A 24,388-nucleotide genomic window follows, 5' to 3' on the forward strand; every position below is an offset into this window, starting at 1 on the left:
TGTTCAGAGACCTCCATGTTCATTATCTTGTCATAATCCTTAGAGTATCCTTGTAAAGTGGTTGAGTATATTGTTCTCCTTATTGCACATGCAGAGCTGAGCCACCCACAGCCTAGTCTTTCTGCCTTTTTACATAAATTGCAAATCCCTCTGCCTTCAATGGGGTTTATTCTTGGGTGAGCATGCTTAGGATTGCAGCCCTGGTGAATTAGCTGAAGCAAAGTTCAAATCGGGGAGGTGGGAGCTTTCTTTCAGCCTCTTAGATGCCACTACGCTACAACAGCTCCTTACCTGGCTTTTATTTACAAGGCTATACCATGAGGAGTTCATTGTCATTGTTTATAAAGATCTCTCCCCTATGCATTTCACTTTTCCAGACTGTCAGGGTTGCTATCATATCATTTGTTTGTGATCTCTCTCTGCGCACGCGCACGCACACACAAACGTATATACTGCTTGCTTGTGTAACAGCCGCCCCCCCAAAAAAACCTCCAAGTAGTTTATAGGAAGAATAAAACAATGAAATTATCAGTAAAAATACAATTAAAAACAAATACTTAAAACCTTACAAAATTTAAAATCAACAATAGGCAAAATTAAATTAAATTAAATTAAAACATATGTCAATATTCTGCATGCCTAGGTAGGGTGGCCTACATAAAAAAAATGTTTTTAGCAGGTACTGCAAAGAGTATAGTGAAGGCATCTCCCTGATGTCATTTGGCAGGGAGTTTCAAAGTGTGGGTGCTGCCGCACTGAAATACCGATTTGTTACAAATGTGGAATAAATATTATTTGGCACCTGTAACAGTGTCAGTTCTGCAAATCAAAGCGGGCATACAGATGGCGTTAGATGATCTCACATATACACACGTGCATGTATGTTTATTTATTTACTTAATGCATTTATATACTTCTTTCTCCAGTGAGTTTGAGGCGGCCTACGTGGCTGTCCCCACCCCTCCTCATTTACAACCCTGTGAGGTAGGTTAAGCTGAGAGGCAGTGTCTGGCCCAAGGTCACACAAAGTGAGTTCCATGGCCAAGTGGGGATTTGAACCCTGGTCTCCCAGGCCCTAGTTCAACACACCAACCCAGTGTTGGATCCAACTTGGATCCCCAGCTGCTGTCGGACTACAATTCCCATCATCCCTGACCACTGTTCCTGCTAGCCAGATGATGGGAGTTGTAGTCCAACAACAGTGCACGTTGGAGAAACACTGCTCTAACCACTATAACACTAGCGCCGTGTGTGTGTGTGCATTTTCATGTGCGCAGGCTGATTTTTTGTTCTGCCTTTAGAAGCCAGAGGCGCCCGGTCTCTTGTTCCACCTGCTGCCCCCTTTCAATACCCAAACCCTCTTTGATCCGTGCAGCAGCTTCTGCATGTGCCGCTGAAGGGCTGCTCCCCTCCTCTCTCTCAGATTATAGTGTTCCCGGTTGCGTGCTTCTGACTTCATCTCACGCACCGGATTGCCTCGCTTGTTGCCATACAGCCCGTGTGATTGCCGCCTCCCCGCAGCTCTCAAACAATTAGTAATTGAGCAGGAAGTGTCTGCGTCTCCCCCTCTGTGTGCTTTTGCGTTCGTGTTCGTTACAATAAGTCCTTTTGATTTTGATTCTTTACAGTCGCGCAGTGTTTAGCGAGGAGCGAGAAGGAGGCTGTGTGTGTGTGTGTGTGTGTGTGTGTGTGTGTGCGTTTGCTGCTTCTCCCGAAACAAATTTTTTGACAGAGAGACGTCTGTTGTTTTCAGCCCCCTTGGCTGTTTGTCAGCAGGCCTCAGACTTGCCTCTTGTGCTGGTTGCCTGGCAACCTGGGGCTGGAGCGATGGAGCCGCGGTTGGCGGATGATTTATCGAGGAGGCCGTGAGCACGCTGAGCCCAGGAGGCAAGGAACGGACCTTTAGCAGGAGCTGACATGAAATGTTGAGAGCAGGGGAGCTTAGCGAGGGCAGCCTTCGACGCGTTGTCTCGGGGAGGTGTAATGGAAATACACAGAGTCAATAATCAAGGGGCAGCTATTAAGAGTGGGGGTGGAATAAATACTCTTCATTTGCGGGTAATTGATTTACTGCTGGCAGCCTGTTGGGGTAATGTCCTCCTCAGTACAGGATTCCGCGGGGTTGGAAACGATCTAATTCTTCCTTTTCTCCAGGTGGCACAGGGAAATCTTTATCTATCCATCGGTATGTAAAGACAGGTCTCTCTGGATGTACCAAGGGTGAAATCTTTAAAGTTGGACTATGAGGTCAGGGTGGTCCAGTCAGTTCTGAGCTCAGAGGGGGCAGTGTAGCAATAAAACTGCCAGCACATTTGCAAAGCTAAACAGGGTCCGGTATGGTTTCAAATTGGATGGAGCACTGTGTGTTGAGATTCCTGCCTTGCAGGGGATTGAGCTAGATGACCCTTGAGGTCCCCCCCAACTCTACAATTCTATGATAATGGTACATTCCCCTCCCCCTTCATCACCCTGAGTGAGAGAACCCCCTTTTAGATGTTCCGTCACCTTTAATAGCATGCTTTCTTCCATGCCAATTTTTCTTTTCTTTCCGGTTTGATCTTTCTCTTAACTTCTGTGTTGGAGGAAAGAATAGGGGGCTGAGGTTTGTTTGCTTTTAGCAACTTGCCTTAGAATAGAGGGATGTTCTGTGGCAGGAATCACATGTCTCCGTAAGCCACTGTTGATGGTCTGCCACAAGCGAGCTGCTTGCTCCCACTTCGCCCCTCCTATAGCAGGAGCAACAAGCCCATCATAATGCCCAGACCACAGGCTTAAGTTTTGTTCTGCTCAAGCACACCGTTGTTGGGAAGGCAAGAACAAAGCTTGGTTCCAGAGTGCAATTTGTTCAAAGCAAAGTGGGAGGCATTTTTTCCCCAACCTGGTGTCCTCCAGGTGTTTTAGTCTACTGGTTGTAATATTCTAAAACATCTGGAGGGCAGTTGGTTGGGGAAGGCTGCCGTAATCCATATTATTTCATTTTGTTTATGAATCCATTCCCACGAGGCATCCCGAAACAAACCACAACACAATAAAGATATATTGGACATTTGCATATAAAGGATTGTACCACCGAAGTTATTAGGCACGGCTAACTTAGGCCTGCTTTGAGTAGGACTTAGGCCTGCATCCGCACCATACATTCAAAGCACATGGCTCCCCCTCAAAGAATCCTGGGACCTGTAGTGTATCCCTCACAGAGCTACAATTCCCAGTATTCTTTTTTGGGTGGTTGAGGGAGGAAATGTGCTTTAAATGTTTAATGTTTCTGCAGGTTTAGTTGGAAGCAACACATAAAAACAGTTAAGCAGCATGTATTTATATAAAAACCAATGTAAAACAACAGCCACAACAATCCATACATAAAATCAATTCAGACAGAATACAGATGCCAACCGTGACATATTGTGACATGAAGGAGACCAGTTCTCAAACCGCCTTTTATATTTTGATAAATGAAATCCAGCTTGAGCAACCTTTTTTTTTAAAAAAAAAAAAATCTTCCCCCCACCCTCTGCTTTAACATCAACTTCCAGCAGTTAAAGTCTCAATAAAAGATGGACTAAACCAGAGGAATAGGATGGGGGTAGACTGCAGTCTAGAGCCAATTGCCCCTGAGCTTTGTTGTCTTTAAGTCTGATAACGCTTGAGGAAAGCATTTTAGTGGGGAGGGAGAAATAGTCAAATTCCTTGCTGAGTGGAATAGGAAGTGGTGGATATATAAAGATGTGTATACATATACACCTGTGTACTTGTTTCTTACATTCAAATCTCACTCTTTCCCCAGGATCTGAAGAGTGGCTACTCAGGAATCTTTTCTCCCCACCTTCGTTTTATCTGCACAACCATGTGTAGTAGGTTAGGCAGAGAGAGAGAGATGAATAGGGATTTGAACCAAGTTAGGTCTTTCCGGTTCTTGTCCTACTCTCTGAAAGCTAAACCACATACTGGCTGCCTGTTCTGTCTTGAAGGTTCAAGGCAGGTCATGAAAGCAGTTTTGTACTGCCCCAGCAGAAAATAATAATAATAATAATAATAATAATAATAATAATAATAATAGTGGATTTTAATCAATTCCATGGGCATTTCCTGTCCTTCTGTGAACTTACTCTATGATCTCCTAAGGCCAACTCCCAACAGTCCTGAAAGGAGCTTGTCTTTGAACAAGTCAGCCTTAAGAGGGAGGTCTATAATACAGGGGTGGCAGGTTGGAATTGACAACTAGTTCAGTGCAAGTTGGATGAAGAACATGCACAAATACCTGCAACTGTGTACATGAAAGCACACATTTAACACACACAACCTCCAGAGAACCCAGGGAATTCTGTTAATTCCCTCTTTCCAAGTACGTATTGATGTCAAATTTCAAGCGAGTCTGAAACATTTTGTTCCCTGCTTATCTCTGGTCACAAAAGTTATGATTGAGACTCTGACATCAACAGAGTGTTTTAGGAACATGAGACATGGAAAGTTGCCTGATACCAAGTCAGACCATTGGTCCATCTAGCTCAGTATTGCCTACACCAGCCTCCATCAACTTGGCGTCTTCCAGGTCCAACAACTCCCATCAGCCCCATCCAGCCGCTGATCAGTGATGATGGGAGTTGCGACTCAACACATCTGGAGGGCTCCAGGTTGACAAAAGTTGGTCTGCAGGGCTTCAGACTGGAGCGTGTGTGTATGTCTCTCTCCTGGCCCTACCTAGATATGCTAATGATTGAACCCGAGACCTTCTGCATGCAAAGCAGGTGCTCTCCTACTGAGCTGTGGACATTCCCTAAATGTTTTATACATTTGCCTGGTCAGGGTGCACTGTTTGCGTTTTGAATTGGCAGATCTGCAAAAGATCTCTGGCAAATTCACCATCTTCCACCTGACTTCCCCCCCCCCCCCCCGCTTGGGCAGCGTACAGGCTTCCCCTGTCTGTGCCATCAGTCTGTGCACGTTCTCCATGCCTGCCAGGTGCACAGTTGCCACTCTTCATGCCTCTTCCCCCTCTTGCGTTCAGGTCACATTAACCCAGGCACGCACTCTCCCACATGCACACGCACGCATGTTTATATTTCCACAATAATCCAAAACGAATATGCCTGGGCAAGAAAGGTTACCCGCCTGCCATCTGATTTTAGCCAAGTGTGTATGCAAATGCGCTTATTAATGTGTTTGTGTGCGGCGTAAATATTGCAAATCTAATCTGTTTATATATGTAATTCACACACAGCTGTGCTCACGCCTGCCTATTGCCAATATTTCCAGGCGGGCGGAGGGGGCGGTTCGGCGGGAGGCCTATTGTTGGGAACAAAAGGCTCAACAGCTTAGCGCCATGGAGGTGGAGCCGATTACCATCCTGGGCTCCTTTGGTATTCCCCCGAGGGAGGCCATTTTAATGACAGCCTGGCTGTGCATGTGAGTAGACGGAACGTACCAACTCCAAAGAGAGGTGGCGGCATTGCTGTTTGCTCCCATTGCTTGAGGAAGGCACCCCTTAGGCGCCATTAGTTGGACTTCACCCAGACAATGTACAAAACAACAATAAAAGAAAGTTAAAAATATTTACAGCATCAAGATCGCTTCAACAAGAAGTACATCATGTGTATATCGATATGAATGTACACAATACACCTTGGTACATGAGGTGTATATGAGAGTCTCTTCCAGCCCCTGGCACTTGGGGTTACTGCATAGTACTACATACTTAAATGGTGTGCCTATCAACACAAAGTTGCCTATGTTAAGGTATGTATTGAAATGCAAATTGAGGCTTTTAACGTCCTAGAAGACAAGCCAACAAATTTCCCCACCGTTTCCTCCAGATCACATCAGTTTCCCCATTCAGTACAAGCACAATCGCTAGATAAAGTCATCTTAAACTAAATTAATTTTCCCAGATTGACACCCTACCCTGTAACCCAGATCACGCAAACTCAGTTTCCTAATAAAAATAATAAAAACAATTACTATTATTTAAATTTGTATACCACCCTTCATCCATAGATCTCAGGGTGGTTCACAACAACACAAACACAAAACACACAATAAAAATAAGAACAAAAACAAACCAATAATCTCCCCTGTTACAACATGTTTGAAAGGGCACCTGATGCAGAATTCATTGCCTGCCTGTAATAACATAAGACAATCCTGCAGGATCAGGATAAAGGCCCATGTAGTCCTACATCCTGTTCTCAAAGTGGTCAGCCAAATGCCTATGGAAAGCTATAATAAAGGTGATCACCCATAGAAACTGCCCTAACACAAATCCGCAGGCTCTTTGGCCCACTTTGCCTGCGCCAAAGTAGCCATGTTCATCATTGGAGAGAGGGAGAGAGAGAGAGAGAGAGAGAGAGGAAAGAAGGAAGGAAGGGAGGGAGGGAGGAATTAACCTATGTGCATTGTAGAAAAATCCCTGACCCCTTGCCTGGTCGTCCCATCAAGGAATTTTTGTGCACAGCTCTCTCTCTCTTTTAAGGTTTACTAGATTTTTCTGTATGGCAAGAAAATACAGTGACACATTTACCAAAATATGAGTAATATGCTACGATTCTCCAAGCCTGGACAAGTGATGCCAATGGTGTAGTCTGTGGGGAAACTGCCAGGGCACATATACTTCTTTGGCATGCAAAGTGAAAAATATGAGTTTCGACTCACCAGAAAAACCTATTGTGTACACTCTTTATTTTGCACCAATACGAATGCTATCATTTTTATTCCAAGCTAATTCATTGCAGCTGGTACACACCTTTTTTTTTAAAAGGCTTATAACACTTTTGTTTCAAAGCTGGAGGTGTGTTTGTGAGTGTGTTTATGTGCTACTAACAAGTACATTGACGTTTGCTCTCTCTCTTTTTTAATACATCATTTTTGCAAACGCCCTGGAGGGGCATATTTAGTAAGGAAAAGAAGAAGTGATTCAGTTGACATTTATGAGACCTTATTCAAAACCAAAACCCAAGAACAAAGGCTCATCTACTCCAGCATCCTGCTGTCAAAGTGGCCAATCGGATGCCTTAGGGAAGCTCACAAGCAGAACCTGAGTTCAATAACATCTCTCCCCGCTTTTGTTTCCCTAGCAAATGGCGTTCAGGGGCATATTTCCTCCGACAGTCAAGGTAGACTATGGCCATCATCATAGCCAGTAGCCACCATTAGCTTTGTCCCTCATGTTTCTTGGTCCTACCCCCTTATGGGTTTATTAGAGGCTGCTAGAATTACCTGACACCTTTCCAATGCCCAGGGTAGAGACCTCTCTGTTTCGTCTTCTTGGGTGCCACCATCCGGAGTTCTGCAAACTTTTCATTGCAAGGTTAGTTTTCCTTCATCGCATTTGTATAGCTGGAGTTCCTTGGATGGAGCTCAGTAGCAAATCAGAATTTTTAAGCACGCTGAAAAAACTTGCAGGTCTGGGATGGCTTGCACTAGCAACAAAATAATTCTGTTAACAACCCCCCCCCCCCCAAAAAAAAAACCCCAGCAGATTCCTTGGTGCTGGATTTTAATACTTGGTTGCAGCCTTCCTTGGCAAATTCTAATCCCTCGATAATGGAAATCCTGGTGCATAACCTTAGCTTCAGCCTCCAGAATGGCATTATCGCCACATTGATAAACATGCCATCTGAGCTCCGTTAGTCAGAACATAATGGCTTTGTGTATCTTGTCATGCCATTTGTTTCGGCAGATAAAATATGGGGCCTACAAGTAACACATATGCAAACATTAGCATGCTTGTTTCTAGTCGCTTCTTGGTTATTTATAGCCCCCCTGTTTACACATCGTGGCAGGGATACCAGAGAACCTAATAAATTATGTCGCGGAGGGAACGCGGGGGAGCGTCAGCTTGCAAAATGACTTTAGGAGGCCTTGTGTTCTAGCCCTTCAATAGCCATGGCAACCATTTTTGCAAAGCACATATCTGCATTGTCTATCGACAATGGCCGCTGATCCATCAAGCCACAGAATTTCTTAATGCTGCTTTTTAAAATAAAAAAAGTGCTACCCAGATACACGCTGCGTTTGCGTTTTTAACTCCTGATGACCAGTTCTTTTTATGGGGCCTTCAGCAAGCATTAATTTCTGTGAGGCCACAGAAATCTTGCTTATATTTATCACTACCTGCCACCATCCTCTCCTGAAAAGAAACCTGACCTGAGATGCAACAGAAGGCCTTTGATCCCTCTAGGCAGGCCATACCTTAGGAATTGCTGCTGCCAGAGTTCAGGCGCCTGTAAATACATCCCTGGTGTTTATGTTGTTTCTTCTTTCCTAAGCTGTCTTCAGGGCTCGGCCCTGGACCACTTGCTTGTTGCAAATATCCGTATCCCAAGGAGGTCCATGGGAACTGGTTACTAGGGGAATTGGTTTTAGCTTCTAGTACCAATCTGTATTAGAGACATGGGTGGCGCTGTGGTCTAAACCACAAAGCCTCAGGCTTGCCGATCAGAAGGTCGGCAGTTCGAATCCCTGCGACGGGGTGAGCTCCCATTGTTTGGTCCCAGCTCCTGCCAACCTAGCAGTTCGAAAGCACGTCAAAGTGCAAGTAGATAAATAGGTACCACTCTGGTGGGAAGGTAAACGGTGTTTCTGTGCGCTGCTCTGGTTTTGCCAGAAGCGGCTTTGTCATGCTGGCCACATGACCCGGAAGCTGTCTGCGGACAAACGTCGGCTCCCTTGGCCAGTAAAGCAAGATGAGCACCGCAACCCCAGAGTTGTCTGCGACTGGAGTTAACGGTCAGGGGTCCCTTTACAAATCTGTATTGCCTTGAGTTGTCAGTGAAGATTCAGAGGTGGCTATCTCACATTTGTTTCTAGACTGGAGGCTTTTTCCCATGTTGCACTGGACTCAAGGACCAGCTGTCTCTTTGTGGAAAAAGGGCATATACTTGTTTGTACAGCTCAGCTGTTGTGTACACGGACGGTGCACAGTTAAATATGAACAGGAATCAGTGTAGATATTGTATAAATGGATTGTGTGCCTGTTCAGTGTAACACATGAACAACCCTACGTGTGTATACACATCTGTTTCTTGTAAGATGAGCTGAATAAATGAATGCATATTTATTATTATGGCTAAACAGCCAGCATACTAAATTTAAGATGAAGTAAAATTATTGATGGAAGGAAAAGCACCTGTTGATTTCAGCAAAAATGCGCGGCGACCCTGGTCTAGAAACTGACTTTGTGCTTCATTACCTTCTGGAACAAATGAATAGTTTTCCTCCTGCCTTTGTGGTTTTACTCACCTTAAGCCTTGAATTAAACTCCAGCATGTGTACCAGATACAATTCTTTGGAGTGTGTGTGGTGGGGCCGGGGGGGGGGGGTAGTATGTGTGCTCTATTTTGCTCACTCCTGATTTAGCATATCATTGCTGTGGGAAATAGATTCCTGCATTTATTTATTTATTTTGTTCCTCTGGAGCGATTTCAGTTTTCCCTGGAGTAGAATATGAAAATAATTCAAAGATTGCTTTTACTGCAAATGTTTAAACAGAGGAGGCAGAAAATGTAAAGAGGAAAAAGCTTTCGGGAGCAGAGATGGGATATTATAAAGTAGATATTTTATATATTGGCTTATAACTTGTGTAACTCATTCCTAGAAGGCAGCCATGTCCTTTAAAAGCCACCTTCCAGTGAATTATTATTTTGAATATCAAAATTAAGTGCCATATGAGTGGAGAACATTTATGAAACTTCTAGTTCTAGGCTGGCAACCTGCCTTGACTGTCCTTGAGTACACACCATACATTTAATGTGCATATATAGCACAGCACCCCCTCCCGTCCTATAAACACTTCACAGAGCTGCAGTTCCCAGCAGCCTTAAAAACTACAGTTCCCAGGATTCTTTGGGGGAAGCCATTGCATGTGTTCAGTGGCATTACTTCTGTATGCCAAGAGGCACCTTCCACAACAAAAGAGGTATCAGAAGAGAGACCCCAGGTTTGCAGAAGTACAAAAAGGCTTTAGGGATAGAGTCTTTGTGGGGTGGAGAAAAAGGCTCCCCAAACAGCCCACTGAGGATTACACTTGCTCAGGGGCCGTGAAGCACTTCATTGCAGTTTCCACTTGTGTGTAATAAAATACGAGCACACTTTTGTGCCCACTGTTAGTCCTACTCAGTGTAGACCCATTGAAATTAATGGACTTGACTCACTTAGATCCATTGGTGGGTCTGCTCTGAGTAGGACTTGGTTGGATGCAAACCGTAATTGTCGCAAGCTGTGATTAAACGCAACAATTAACATTCCATCAAGGTTTTTGGATAACCTGTTAAATCTGCATTCCAGATCTGTCAGTTGACTGTTGCCACTTTGTTAAACTAGTGTTTGTTTTTTTTATAAAAAGATGGATTCATCTTTAAATGGCTCACATTCATCCAGCCCTGTGGTGTGCAACAGAAGCAATTCAGAGCTTTAAATTATTGAACCAGGGATGCTCCTGAGGTAAATCCACAGTTGGGCATGTTAATCAGTTATCAAAAACAGAGATCAACAGCTAGCGTGTCCTTTTCGTTCTCTGCCCTCTGCTTTTCCAGGGACACAATAAATTTCCAAAAGTTCAACATACATGTGATGGAAAGCCGGGGGGGAAACCCTATTATCTTTTGTAAGATGCTCTGAGTATTGATTTGAATAGAAGAGCGGAGTTGAAATATGCATTGATAATAATTATGATGGTGATGGCTAATCCGCAAAAACTTAAGCCAGGTTCCTAATAAGTGCCCAACTGTCTGTGTGCACCTGAAAAGGCTCTGGGCTTGGGTCTCTGGATAATCTGTGCACATTATGATACATGGCAAACTAGCTTCCGAAATCGACAAGGGCTTTTAAAAGCAAAGTGTGGTATGAGATGATGGTGATTTATTGAATTTATATCTGAGATACACATTTTAAAAACAAATACAAAGCAGTTGCAAACATTCCCAAAACAATTACAATTTGAAACATTTAAAAGCAGTTGCGAAATTTTTAAAAACAGCTAAAAACATTTTTCTATCCAGTAATCTTAGGGTTGCCAGGAACAGTATTTTCCAGTAGCCTTGCTGAATGCTGAAGTTCCTTGCAGAATGTTACCGGGGTTCATTAATAAGATTAGTGATGGCCGACAAACTCCCCTAGTAGACAGTTTTCCCATGACCACTGATTCGCAAGGGAATATTGCATGTTTTCTAGGGAACAGCATAATGGTGAGGACTAACAGGTTCAGCCAATTCCCATGCAAACTGAGTATGCACCCATTGAAATGGTAGAAGTAGTACAGGCAAAAGGAAGGTGTGACCAAAATCTAGAGGAAGATCTAGCACAGTGGTAAAGAACCTGTGCGCTCCCCAGATTTTATCAGGACTCCCAACACATCTCAGCCCCAGCCAGCATGGTCAGTCGTCGGGTGAGAGGAGTTGTGCGGTCCACTAACACTTGGAGGGCCACAGATTCCTGAACTAGTTCCTGCAAGTTGTTGTAAGTTTTGAGAAGAGGGGGAGCCAGTGTCTAGGACTTGGGAGACCAGGGTTTGAATGCCTGCTCAGCCTTGGAACTCATTGGACTACCTTGGGCCAGTCACAGTTACTTAGCCTAACCCATCTTGTAGGATTTCCATGGGGAGGAAGAGAGCCATGTATGTCACCTAGAGTTCCTTGGAGGAAAGGTGAGATAAATAAATAAAAATATGCTGGAATAGGTAGACTTGTGGTCTGGATAATTACATTTTCAAGCAAGTGTTGCAGGCTCTGGACCAGAGACAGGCCTGATTGGTTGTGTAGTCCAAGACATCAGGAGACTGGAAAAGGCTGGACAAGTTTATACTTTTTACTGAGAAGGGGTCCAGAGTTGTGTTGTAAATGTAAAACAATTGGGGGATTCTAGCATCTATACAATTTAGACAATGCAAGACTGTTAAGGGTCTTCCCCCTTCCTAAACGTGCCCCAGAAGCCACTTAAACACTCAGCAAGTTGGGGAGGAGTTTTTCTGAAGGTGTGAAGCAGCTTATAGCAAGGATAGCCAATGTGGTCCGGTCCGTCCGTTCCCGTCTCTCCCCCCCCCCCCCCCGGATGTTGTGGACTACAACTCTCATCAGCCCCAGCCAGCATGTCTAATAGGGCTGTTGATGGAGATTGTAGTACAAAACTGGGGGGGGGGGCTCATTGGATCCCCCTTGCATATAGGGTCTAATAAATGGAGGCCCATTTCTTAAAAAAAGAAAAAGATTTAGTTGGACTGTGAAACTCCCCCCCCCCCCCATACTGGTACAATTGTTAAATTCTTTTGTGGGGAGGGGAAGAAACCGCAATTCCCCACTCTGTGGGCCAAAGTAAATAACCTGTCATAATGCATTTAACAAATGAGGATGCAAACCACAAGAGTAATGCACAGGAGAAGAAGGATCTCATTCCTTGGCGGGGAGATTACTGAGGTTTGGGAACCTCGGAAATTGCTGGATTAAACTGGGGTCAGAGTAGAGCAAGCCGCAAAATGGTCCCCAAGCTACAGGAAGCAGTAGCCAAGGGTAATAGAGCTTCACCAGTAGGACAGGAAGGTGAAAGCTGATGGTTATTTAAGGAAGAGGCCTGGTGTTTTATGTCTCTTCGAGAGGGACATTTCTTTGGGTTGCTTTTGCTCCTCTGTTTAAAAATAAACCTCTGGCCTTCTGTCACAGCAGCAGGTAGAGTTGCTAGACATATCTGATTTCAGAACATTTCTAGCTGGAGCCAGGTGGACCAGCCAACTGAGTTGCACAAGCCCACGAAAGAACAGAAGCTACCACCTACCACCATCCCAATGGTGCAAATTCCATGGTGCTTAGAGATCCATGGCTTGTACCCAGTGTTAATCCTATCTATCAAAGTAAATGGACATGACTCACTTAGGGTCATTAATTTAAGCAGGTCTGCTCTAGTAGGACATAAGTTGGATGCAACCCAGTGGTTTGTTCTGGCAGCCCCACTTACTTAGACTTAAGGTCTTTCTTTCTTTTTTACCACCTCCCCACCCACTCCCATTAAAACGAGAATCTTTCTCAGCCAACACAATCTACTCGTATTCTGTAGCAAAATCTGAACTGATCCTTGTTTGTGTTTATGGCTACATGGCCCCCTCCACCCCCTGCATAAAATTTAGAAGGACTTTCTGAGTGAGATCTCTAGATGGATTAAAAATAGACTTTATTTGGGGAGACTTTTTGTATCTGGGGATTAGGTTATATTTAGCAAGCATCTCAATATGTTTCAATCCGAGTTTCAGTATCTGCTCAGGACCCATAAAAATTAGAGCACAAATGTGTTGATAGCTTTTAGTGGATTATATGCAGACAAGTCCGTAATAAAGACAGCTGATGAGCCTTTTCATTCACACTCTTGGGTGCTAAGAGCTACATTCAAAAAATGAAAATGGCTGTTAGGTGGTTGGCTACCTAGCAGTCTGTTGCTCTTTTAGAACAAAGAAACAATAAGCAGAAGGAAACACCTGGGTGTGTCAATGCTACATGAGTTGCTAGCATCCGCACCCACAGGGGTTCCCTTGTGCCTGGAGGGTCCCCGTCTCCCAGTGAAAGTAGGCCTTAAAGAAACATCTTTGTAGACAGTAGACATGTGTGTTGGGTTGTGGTGTGTGCAGGGCCCATGAGAATTTCTCCTGTTTGTAAATGTACCCATGGGCCCAAAAAGGTTGGCAACCCCTGCTGGCTTCCCCCCAAAGAGTGCTGGGAATTTGTATAATGAAAGTGTTGGCAATTCTCCTTTAAAGATCCCAAGCCCCTCTTGCAGAACAAAAACCCCAGAGTTCCCCCTCGGAAGACCTGCTCAGATATGTGTGCCATGGGTATGCTCAATGTGTTAATTAGTGTCTAAGCTTTGATGGATAGGTGTCTTACTAACTCGGAGCATGAAGGCATGTTCAGGCGACAGCTTCCCACAATATAGGTTGTAGAATTTACTGCTAGACCAGAAGACTAGGCAATGGGACCATGACAGAGGGCTAGAAAGTTGCAGTGGCCAGAATCCAGCCAAACCCTTCCTAAAATACAGAGACTGGATCAAATGTAAATCATTGCAGTGCTGATCTTTCCAATGACCTAGAACCCTTCCCCTGGGGGGAAAGCACAAGTAACCTATTTGATTTCTGAACATACTTGGACAAGTTTATTAAATATTCTTTACTATTTTAATTAAGCACTTGGCTGTTGGTTTTTTGAGGTGTCAGGGAAATTGTTATCTTGCGGTCAACTCAGAATAAAACATTTCTTCCTCCCTGTATGTTGCTATTGGATTTGTATAAATCTTTGTTTTGCAGCATCCTAGGTTTGATCCCCCACCCCACCCCGGCCATAAACTCACGAAGACTGACTTGTGATTGGGTTTGTGGTGGTATTATTTCTTTGTGCTTCATGTTTGTGTTGTTAAACCGCCTTGCAGATAGAAAGGCAGGATATACATATTTTAAATAAGTATGGGATTCGGGCCAAGTCTCTTTCCTTTCCTCTGTAGAGAACCTTTGGCCATGCAGATCTTACTAAACTACAATCCCCACCATCCCCAGCCATTGCTTATGCTTGCTGGGGCTGATGGGAGTTGCAGTCCAACAACATCTGGAAGGCCGGAGGTTCCCCACACCTGGTCTAAGCCCACCCTTCTGTAATGCTGGGTGTTGGAATCAGCACATCATGGATATCCAATATGATGTTGTTTGACAACAACTCCCACCATCCTGATTATTGGCTATGCTGGCTGCTAGGGAGTTGGAGTCCAACAGCATCTTGAGGACTTCAGTCGGCCGCCCCTGCATTACAGCATTAATGCATGTGAGCCACTTTGCCATGATCATCCTAACAAGCGGCAGCATTTATATTGCACTTAGATTTGGCACTCACTTGCCTGGTGGTTCTGGGACGCGGGTGGCACTGTGGTCTAAACCACAGAGCCTAGGACTTGCCGTTCAGAAGGTCGGTGGTTCGAATCCCCGCAACGGGGTGAGCTCCCGTTGCTCGGTCCCTGCTCCTGCCAACCTAGCAGTTTGAAAGCACGTCAAAGTGCAAGTAGATAAATAGGTACCGCTCTGGCGGGAATGTATATGGTGTTTCCGTGCGCTGCTCTGGTTCGCCAGAAGCGGCTTAGTCATGCTGGCCACATGACCCGGAAGCTGTACACCGGCTTCCTCGGCCAGTAAAGCAAGATGAGCACCGCAACCCCAGAGTCGGCCACGACTGGACCTAATGGTCAGGGGTCCCTTTACCTTTACTGCCTGGTGGTATTAGCAGGGAATAATGAGAGTTGCACCCCAGGAACCTTTGCGGGGCCCTTGCGTCGGCTGCCCCTCTTGCTAACGGTCCTCCTACAGCCTCTGCTGCGGGGAGTCTGCCTAGGTGATCCAGGCCGCCTTTTGCAGCTCGCCCGGTGCCTCTTGTTTCTCTCTTTCTCCCTTCTGCCGCTCAGCCCAGCTCAGATCACATGTTAAGCTGCCGCCGCCGCCGCCGCTGCCTCTTCCCTCCCCTTTTGTAGTGTCAGAGCCTCCCCGGGTAACAAGCGATCCCCGGCTCCTCCGGCTGCTGCCTCCTCCGCTGCCACCTTCATGCAGGACGCCCCTACTTGGAGATCCGGATTTTGACTCTTCCCCTCCACTCTCAGCAGCGGCTGAAACAGGCAAAGGAGAAACGCTGCTCTCTGCTTTGGCGGCGGCTGGTTTGTTGCTTCGGAGTTCTTCTTCCTCCTCCTCTTCCCCCTCCCAGAAGGGAAATCACCCCTCCGCAGGGTGTGTGTGTTTGTTTGTGTGTGTCAGTTTGTACGTCAGGCATTTTTGTGCAATCGGTGTGCGCGCGTGCTTGTGTTTTGTGGTGGGGGAGAGCTTTGAAAAACCCTTTGCTCCTTCTCCGGCTCTCTTTCCGATCCGGATTTAAACATCACTTTGAAACTCTTCTTTTCTCCCCTCCACCCCCACCCTCCCACTCTCTGTGTATTTAGGGGAGGAGTGTTGGAACCGAGAAATCTGCAAACACAGAAGTGTTGAGTTTTTTGGGGAGGTGGGGTGGGCTGTATTTTGTGTGTTGCGGTTTGTTTTTGTTTTGTTTTTAATCATTGCCAAACTGGATTATTTGGGAAGCCCGAACGGAAGTCTTTGGCAGCCCTGGATTTTGGAACTAAATATGGACTGATTCTCCCCCCAAAAAGGTGGGGAATAGTAAAGCAGTCTTATTTCTTTTCCTGGAAGAGATTTATTTGGAAATTTTCTCCATATACCTCTCTCTGTATAAATATATATAAACTTTCAAAAGAAACCTGGATGCTTTGAGCTCGGAATGAGTTTTTCATCTTTTCACAGCTCAGACAGCAACCCCCTTCTCTGTCCAGAATTGTAGAGAAGGAAAAGCACTATTCTCTTGCTCCTCCACCCCCAGCTTAAAATGGAATTAGATCTTGCTTCAGATTTTCAACATTTATTTTCACTGAAACCAGCAGCTTGCCTTCTCAAAGCCCTCCAAACAAAGCACACAGCCTATGTCATTTTGAGCTAAAAGGTGTTTTTTTTTCTCGTGTGTTTCTTAAAAAAATAATCATCATTGAATCCTGGTTGAGACTTGAGACTGAAATTTGAAAATTTGCAATTTCTGGGGGACTTAACCTGCATATTTGTGTGTGTTCTTGTGCAACCCCTAATCCGGTAACTTTTTAAACTACCGTGCTGGTTAAAGAGATTTTCTCTTTGCCTTTGCTGACATTCTATTTTTGTTTTAAACACAGAAACGCTTCATTAAAGGGCTCAGACAGTATGGGAAGAACTTCTTCAGGATCCGAAAAGAGCTGCTTCCCAATAAGGAAACAGTAAGTATCCATGGACTTTATGTAACTTGTTTGTGTGTGCGTGTTTTATGGCACTCTGCATTCCTCCATTTGATCGTACAAAGCTGTTGCCTTTTAACCCTGTGCTGGGCTTTTAACTCAGCTGCTTCTGGGACAGTTTTCAGAGCTGTTGTGTGCGGGTGTGTGTTCCCCCCCCCCCCAAAGCAATAGACTTGAGAAAGTAAACCGGCTTACTTTACCAACGCGTGTTTGATCAGATGGTGCTGGCAGTTTAGGGACGCAGCTCAGACCTAATTTTAAATGGATGATGTGATGATAGTAGTTGCAAAGATAGTCGTTGCGTTACTAAACTTGAAGGCCGTATTGAAGCCGATTCTAATTGCATTTCGAGGAACAGAAGTCTCTGTAGGGTGAGTCGGGGTGTCTGCCCTGGCTGTGCCGGGAGGTTGTTGTGTGTGTGTCACTTAACGCTTCAGCCGTTAGCAGATGACAGTTTTTGTTTCGCAGCCGATAGGATCCTTCCTGCCACTACACAACCATCCAGCTGACAGATTTTTTTTTTTTTTTTGCTGAAAATCTTGCAGGTGCCTGCATTAGAGAAAATAAGAAATAAATGCCTTTCCTTTTAGAAAGCAGGGGAGATTAGGATCGGTTGAGGTCTAGTAGTTCCTATCTCTAGAAGCTTCTGTTTTCAGAGCTGCTGGTAGTTTCTGTTTGCCGCTTGTATAAGGGACAGGCTCCCTTTTTGCCTTTTGGTTAGGAAAAGAGCAATGAAAAACGGCAGGCAGAGGTAGTATTTGTCTCTGGGTGCTTGCTCCGTGGGACACTTGCATATTTTTAAAGCAACATCAAGGCGATTGTTCAACAAATGATTAAAGAATGGTTTCTCATGGTGGAACCTCTTTGCCACGAAAATGTCGTCGTCTTCATTTCTCTGAACAGAGGCAGGCAGGAAGAGAGTCACTGTGATTGTGAGTCATGGTTTTAATTTAATTGAGTAACTTGGACTCTGAGGTTTTCCTCCATGGTGCGAAATACGACTGTTGAGCTACTGTGTTGTGACACGAGGACCTGTCATCGTGAAGGATTAATTGTAACATCACATACACCAGGCAGGCAGGCTTCCTGCAGAGTTTTTCTTGCTTTTTGTCCCCGCGATGGGCAAACGATTATAAAGGAAAAGTAAACTTCTGCATTTTAATAACTTTCTCATTGGACAAAGGCTCTGGGAAGAAAGTTATATCCTTTTCTTAATAAAAACAAAACAAAACAAATGGACACACACCCTAACAAACATTGTTAAAAATATATAAAGAAATAGGTTGTGAGCAGATTTTTTTGTTTTACGTATCTAACAAAGTCCTTTTAAATTATTCACTCTCTGCAATGATACGGGTGTGGGTGTGTGTATATATATATTTCATTTTTTTGCAAAGTCAGGTGGGAAAAAGGAGGTTCGCCCAGTCACCCTTGTTGGACTTTGAACTTGCCAAGTCACATAACTTGTGCCCTCCCCTTTAGAAGAAGGGAAAAAGCGGGGCGGGGAAGGGTTACAGGCTCTGTGAAAAAAAGAACTCAGGGTGCTGACGCCACTCAAGCATCACATTTTTATTGTGGGAGGCCTAAACATTTTGTGTTAGTGGAGATGGGGCATTGAAGCTCGAGCTGTTTGATGTCCTGTGTTGGGGTCTCAACTGAGCGTCAGCCTCTCATGCCTCTAGTGGTAACTGATCTGCGAGTAACCTTTGACCTACAATGGGTTGTTTAATCTCTGCTTCCTGTTCTTGCCCACAGGTTTCCTCTTGCTTGATCTTGCCTCCTCAATCAGGCAGAGCTCAAGAATGGGGGTGGGGGCAGGGGGGACAGAGGGCAGGGCCGGACACAGACTTGCTCTTGTGTGCTTTAAAAAAGACAAAAAATAATGCTTTTGATTTTACAAGCTTTCTTGGTTTGTTTTCTCCTCCTAAAACGACCCCACTCCCTTTTTTTGCTTCATATTGTTAAGAATGGGATAGCACAGTAGGAAGGAAGGAAGGAAAGAAGGGAAGGAAGAAAGGGCAACCCATAGTGAAAGTGAATCTAGAGCAACACGAGCCTTGAAGTGGAAGAGTGGCTCTTGTTTGTTGGGATCATGACACAGCTAGGACCAGCTTGTTGTACCCTTGGGTGCAAGTTCCAAGGCATATTTACCTGGCCTTGGCTAATTTAGCTGGTGTGACTGCCTTGAATTTGACCTTGGGAATGCCAGTTAGAATGCATTACAACTGAGGATCTCTCTTTTGTTTTGGATAATATTGTTTGGAATTAGTCTGCGCTTATTATTATTATTATTATTATTATTAAAATAGTAAGCATCTGAACCCCATAATTTTTTACCTACCAATAGCATCCTTTGACCCAGAACCCAGTCCAAGGGCAGTGAAGAGGAGTTAGTTTCGCTGAGTTGTAGCCAAAACTAGTCCTACTCAAGAGTAGACTATCTGAAATTAATGGATATGGCTAACTTAGGCCCATTAAATTAACTGGGTCTTCTTGAGTGGATGTGCCTTCTGCACATTATATTAGAATCATAGGCTTAGGCTAGTATTCTCTGACTTGAATTTGTGCATGTGTATTAAATGGCTGTGTGAGCTTAAATTCCTTCTGGTTTGAAATTTCCTCATCTTGCAAACAAGTCCACAAAAAATTGCTAGCCTACTATGGTTTTTATTAGCCTGCTTTCACATATGGATGGGATATGAGTTCATTTAAATCATTAATAAAATGAATATGTTAGTCACCCATGGCATAAAGGAGCAGAAGTGCCAACTTTCCTAATTCTTTCCTCCCAGAAGTCTCCTAGTGGAGATTTCCTTGCCACCGGCAACCAAGCACAATGCTGCGGGAAAGTGCCCTAATTAAGGGGGCAGAGAACCTGCTTTGCATGCAGACGGTCCCAGCTTCAATTTCCAATGGCCTCTCCAGGTGGAGATGAGTCTGAAACCCTGGAGAGCCATTGCCAGTGGGTGTAGACAGTTGTGAACTAGGTGGACCAATGGTCTGACTCATCGTAAGGCAGCTTCCTAACAAAATGAATTTCAATAGGGACAAATGTAAGTTTCCACATTTAAGCAGGAAGAGGCTGCACAAATATATGATGAGGGACACCTGGCTTGCATGTGAAAATAATCTCGGGGTCTTAGTAGACTGCAAACTTAACATGAGTCAACTGTGTGATACTGCAACAAAAAAATGCCATTCTAGGCTGCATAGTGTCCAGATCAAGGGAAGTCATAGTCCTGCTCTATTCTATCTTGGTCAGGCCACACCTGGAGTACTTTGTCCACTTCTGGGCACCACAATTTACAAAGGATATTGGCAAGCTGGAAGGTGTGCAGAGGAAGGTAACCAAGATGATCAAAAGTCTGGAAGCCAAGCCTTATGAGGAATGGTTGAGGGAGTTGGGTATGCTTAGCCTGGAAAAGAGACAACTGAGAGGTGGTGTGATAGCCACCTTCAAATATCTAAATGGATGGAGCCAGATCATTTTCTTCTGCTCTGGAGGTTAGGACCTGAACCAATGGCTTCAAGTTACAAGAAAGGATATTCCAATTAAACACGAGGAAGAGTTTTCTGACACTAAGAGCTGTTTGACAGTCTCCCACCAGAGGTGGTGGACTCCCCTGAAGGTTTTTAAGCAGAAGTTGGATGGCCACCTGTCATTGTTGCTTTAGTTGAGATTCCTGCATTGCAGGGCATCAGACTAGATGTTCCTCAGGGTCCCTCCTAACTCTTACAATTCTATAATTCAATAGAGCGGGGGGAAAGGACTCCCACATCCTATATATCTGCTATATTTGCTTTTCAAGTGTGGCAAGGGCACTTCTCGCCAATGAGTGTGGCCCCTGGTGGGTATGTTTTTATAAACAGATTCTACATTCTACTCCACGTTTTGTGAGCTGGTTGTGCAGGAACCGAGGCTCCTAAGAATATTAGAAGAGCCCTGCTGGATCAGAACTAAGACCCATCTAGTCAAGCATCCACAATCCCACAATGACCAACCAGATGTCTCTGGGAAGCCCAGGAGGAGGACATGAGATTGCAGCAGCCTCGCTTCCCCAGAGTTTGGCATTCAGAGATGTGCTGCCCCTGATCCTTGGGGGGGAAGTGGAGCTAGGGTATCAACATTATGGCTCATAGCCACTGATAGCCTAATCCTCCATTAATTTGTCTGAACCCCGTTTAAAGTCATCCAGGTTGATGGCCATCACCACATCTTATTCTGAGTTTGGTCTCCTCCTTACAGAAACCAGTGTGCTGAGTCTGACGTAGGAAAACTTGACAATTTTAGAGGCATTGGGATAGTTCAGGGCATGTGAACCTTGGAGAGGAAGAAGGGTTTGCATTTTTATTTTCAGTTACTGACATATAAATTAATGCTACACCTTTCCTTTGCAAATCAGACTAAAACAAGTTGCCTGCCTGCCTGCTTTCACATACCAACCTGTCTTAAGTTATTTGCTGCTATTCAATAGCCTGAATGGAAAGAACTGTCTCTTTTTACAAAGGGTTTGGTTTCTTTTCGCCTGGAGGTGATAGTTACTTGCTGTGCTGTTGCAGGTAACTGACTTTTCACCTGCTTTAGGTTGATTTTCATGTTTCATTGTCATAATTTGTACACTCCCCTCCCCCCATTTTTAAAAATTAAATGGTAGTTAAATTTCTTGTTGTCGTCTTACTTTTAATCTAGGGTTTAAGGAGATCATATTCCTACAGATACACTCCCTTCATCCTTTCTTCTCAATAAACCAAGGTTTTAATTTTATCGTGCAGCTATTGATTTTTATTTTCTAGCCTGCTCTGTTGCTAGTTCTCTGGGCATGTTACAGTTAAAATAATTTGTGTTCTAATAAATACTGGATTGAAACATCTGTCGGATCTCACACCTGGGCCCTGAAAGGCCATAACTGAGGGTCAGTGACTAAGAATGTATCTGTTTATTCCATTGCTGTTATAAAGGTGTGTTGAAAGTAATTCATAATGTTCCTGAAAAGGCAGTGGTACAGTCTTCCGTGGGATTGTACTGCACAAAAATGCCAGGGGAAGATTATATGTTTTGTAAGTGACCAAAAAGTAGGACGTTAGCATGTCAGGGAGGCTGGGACATCTAAATGTGACCTTTCCAGGTGCAGAGAGAGAGAGGGAGGGAGGTGGGGGTGCTAGGAGAGCATCTAAATGTGCAGTTTCAGAGTTGAATTTTTGAATGGTACAGTTCCAAGAGGACTGTACCACATGCTTCCTCATCCCACCCTTGTGTCTGAATTTGTTTTGAGGGATTGGCCAAGTGAGCTTTCAGTTTACAGGTTGGGATGAGGCATGATGTGTGGAACCCTGAAGTTGCTGGACTGCACCCAAAGGTGTATTTTTAAATTTTTTTTTAAGGCATTATTTCTCTCTCCTGTTTTCCTCTCAGGCCAAGGGCAGCATTGTTGGGACAGGTTGCCCGGGCTAAACAAATGGCGCTTTTAGTACCTTAGGAGGTAAGAATTACCATAGTGTTACCCTTTCCAACGTCCAGAGTTATTTAATTTTAGATTCAGGGTCCTAGACAAACAGTGGCATTCTTGGCTCATTAACACTTAATCCAGTGTTACATAATCCCACAATTTGGCTTTCTTAAACAGTTTCTGCTGAAAAGACACACACACACACAATGTATTGCAATGCTGCACATGTGGTTTGGAAAAGGTCAAGGTACCGTATATACTTGAATATAAGCCGACCCAAATATAAGCTGAGGCACCTAATTTAACCACAAAAAACTGGGAAAAATTATTGACTATAAGCCGGTTCACCACACCACAAACCTCCTGGTGGGCCGGAGTGCGTGTGTGCGCTCGTGCATGCGCACACAGCAGAGGGGGCTTCTCTCTCCCCCCCAGCCCCTCCCATCCCCTTGCCTACCTAGGGTGCTGCCGAGAGGCAGAGGCTAGTGGCGGCAGCAACAGAGGAAGAACAAGCAGCCCAGAAGGGCTGCTTTAGGGCTGCTCATTCCTCCTCTGCTGCCACCAACAGCGGCAAAGGCGGATGAGGAGGAAGGAGCAGCCCAAAAGGACCCTCACTCGAGGATAAGCCATGGGGGGCATTTTCAGCATAAAAAATGTGCTGAAAAAGTCGGTTTATACTCTAGTATATATGGTACTTTTTCTTAAGCCCACAGAAGTTTGGTAGGAAGTTTTGTTGGGGTCCTCAGCTCCACCTGTGCAATCTACGCAGGCTGACCGTGAACAGATGCAGCAGTGCATTTGCAGGCTGGCTGGAGTTAATGATTCTCCCTCGTTCCTCCCACCTGCCCCCACTTAAACTGCAAATTTCCTTTAATGAAGGGAATGGGATAATTGCTTAGGCAAGGGCTTTTCACCCCCTCAGTGCAAAGCCCTGACTTCACTGAACCTCAGACATTCCCACCCCTTTTAACTGTGGATCTCATAACACTTTTTTTTTTTTTTTAATGCCGGGAGCAGAGCCTTAATTGTGCATAGACAGTATGGACACAACCCTCTTGCCCTGCTTTCCCACAGGAAGTCTTTATTTTTGTGCAGAAGGTTTGTTTCCCTAATGATGAGGCGTATTAATACAGCGTCGGGGCCTTGGCTCTTAATTTTCTCACTTGCCATGTAAGCATTTTTGTTGTTGCCACTGCTCTTCAAATACCATACCTTCTCTCCCCCACCTTAATAACTTGCTCTCTCCCTCCCTCCCTCCCTCGTCTCTCTTCCTGATGCAACCAAAGCTGAAATTTCCCATTAGGGCTGGAATCGGCTGCCAACATAAACAACCCCTGCTTCTGCTCCTCTTCGTTCTGGCCTGCCTCATTCTGGATATTACAGGAGGGGGAGGGATTTTTCGTTTCTGTGAAATCGCAGGCTGGCCTTCCGTTTATTAAGTCAGATAATGGCCTGATTCTGCCCCCAACCCCTCTCTTTTTGTATTTACCCACAGCAGAAATGCTGCATTAAAGTCTATCCTGGTGATCAACAGGCTGTAGGAGCGGTACTTGGCTTGGCAGGGGCATCATTATGGAGGGGGGAGATCCACCCACCCTATCCTATGTTTCAAGCCTCATGGAACTGTTCCTCCAGAATGCTTAGTTCTTGTGCAGTGCTACAAAATAGCTGCCACAAAACTTCCAATGCACACTGGATTGTGTGTGTGTGTGTTTTTACATCCATTTTTCTTCATTTGGTTCTCTTCAATGTAAATATGTACAAATGCAGGCCTCCGAGTCGCGCAATCAATCTTGTCTCCTGAAATCTTTGCCCACTCTCACCCACACAACAGACTGCAACAGTGGGCCTGCTGGTTTGCTCAGAATTGGCAAGCCATTCGCATATGCTGCAAAGCCATCTCTCCCCCTCCCCCAGCTCCCCCCCCCCCCCGGTAAGGGATGTTTCCCCACTGAATGTCTAGTCTACCCCACTCATTTAAACCATTAATCTCAAACACGCTTAGCAAAGACCAGCCTCGGCCGTGATCCAGCAGGTATCATCTTGTGTTCTTGTGCCACCTAAGCAAGGATCCACACACCACACGCAGACTGTTTGTTCTAGGAACAAACGTAGGGATATGAAAA

General features: G+C 44.8%; 1 protein-coding gene across 31 annotated transcripts in view; it reads left to right on the forward strand.

Moving 5' to 3' along the window:
* RERE (arginine-glutamic acid dipeptide repeats) overlaps positions 1 to 24,388 on the forward strand; it is a 340,996-nt gene that overhangs the window by 252,500 nt on the left and 64,108 nt on the right. For all 31 annotated transcript variants that reach the window (XM_083453656.1, XM_083453669.1, XM_083453672.1 and 28 more), the window contains one exon: positions 16,717 to 16,797. In XM_083453656.1, coding sequence (XP_083309782.1) covers positions 16,717 to 16,797 — 81 coding nt within the window. The remainder of the gene's footprint in view (positions 1 to 16,716; positions 16,798 to 24,388) is intronic.

Source organism: Podarcis tiliguerta (genome assembly GCF_965153285.1).
Source record: "Podarcis tiliguerta genome assembly, chromosome: 8".
NCBI classification, from domain to species: domain Eukaryota; kingdom Metazoa; phylum Chordata; class Lepidosauria; order Squamata; family Lacertidae; genus Podarcis; species Podarcis tiliguerta.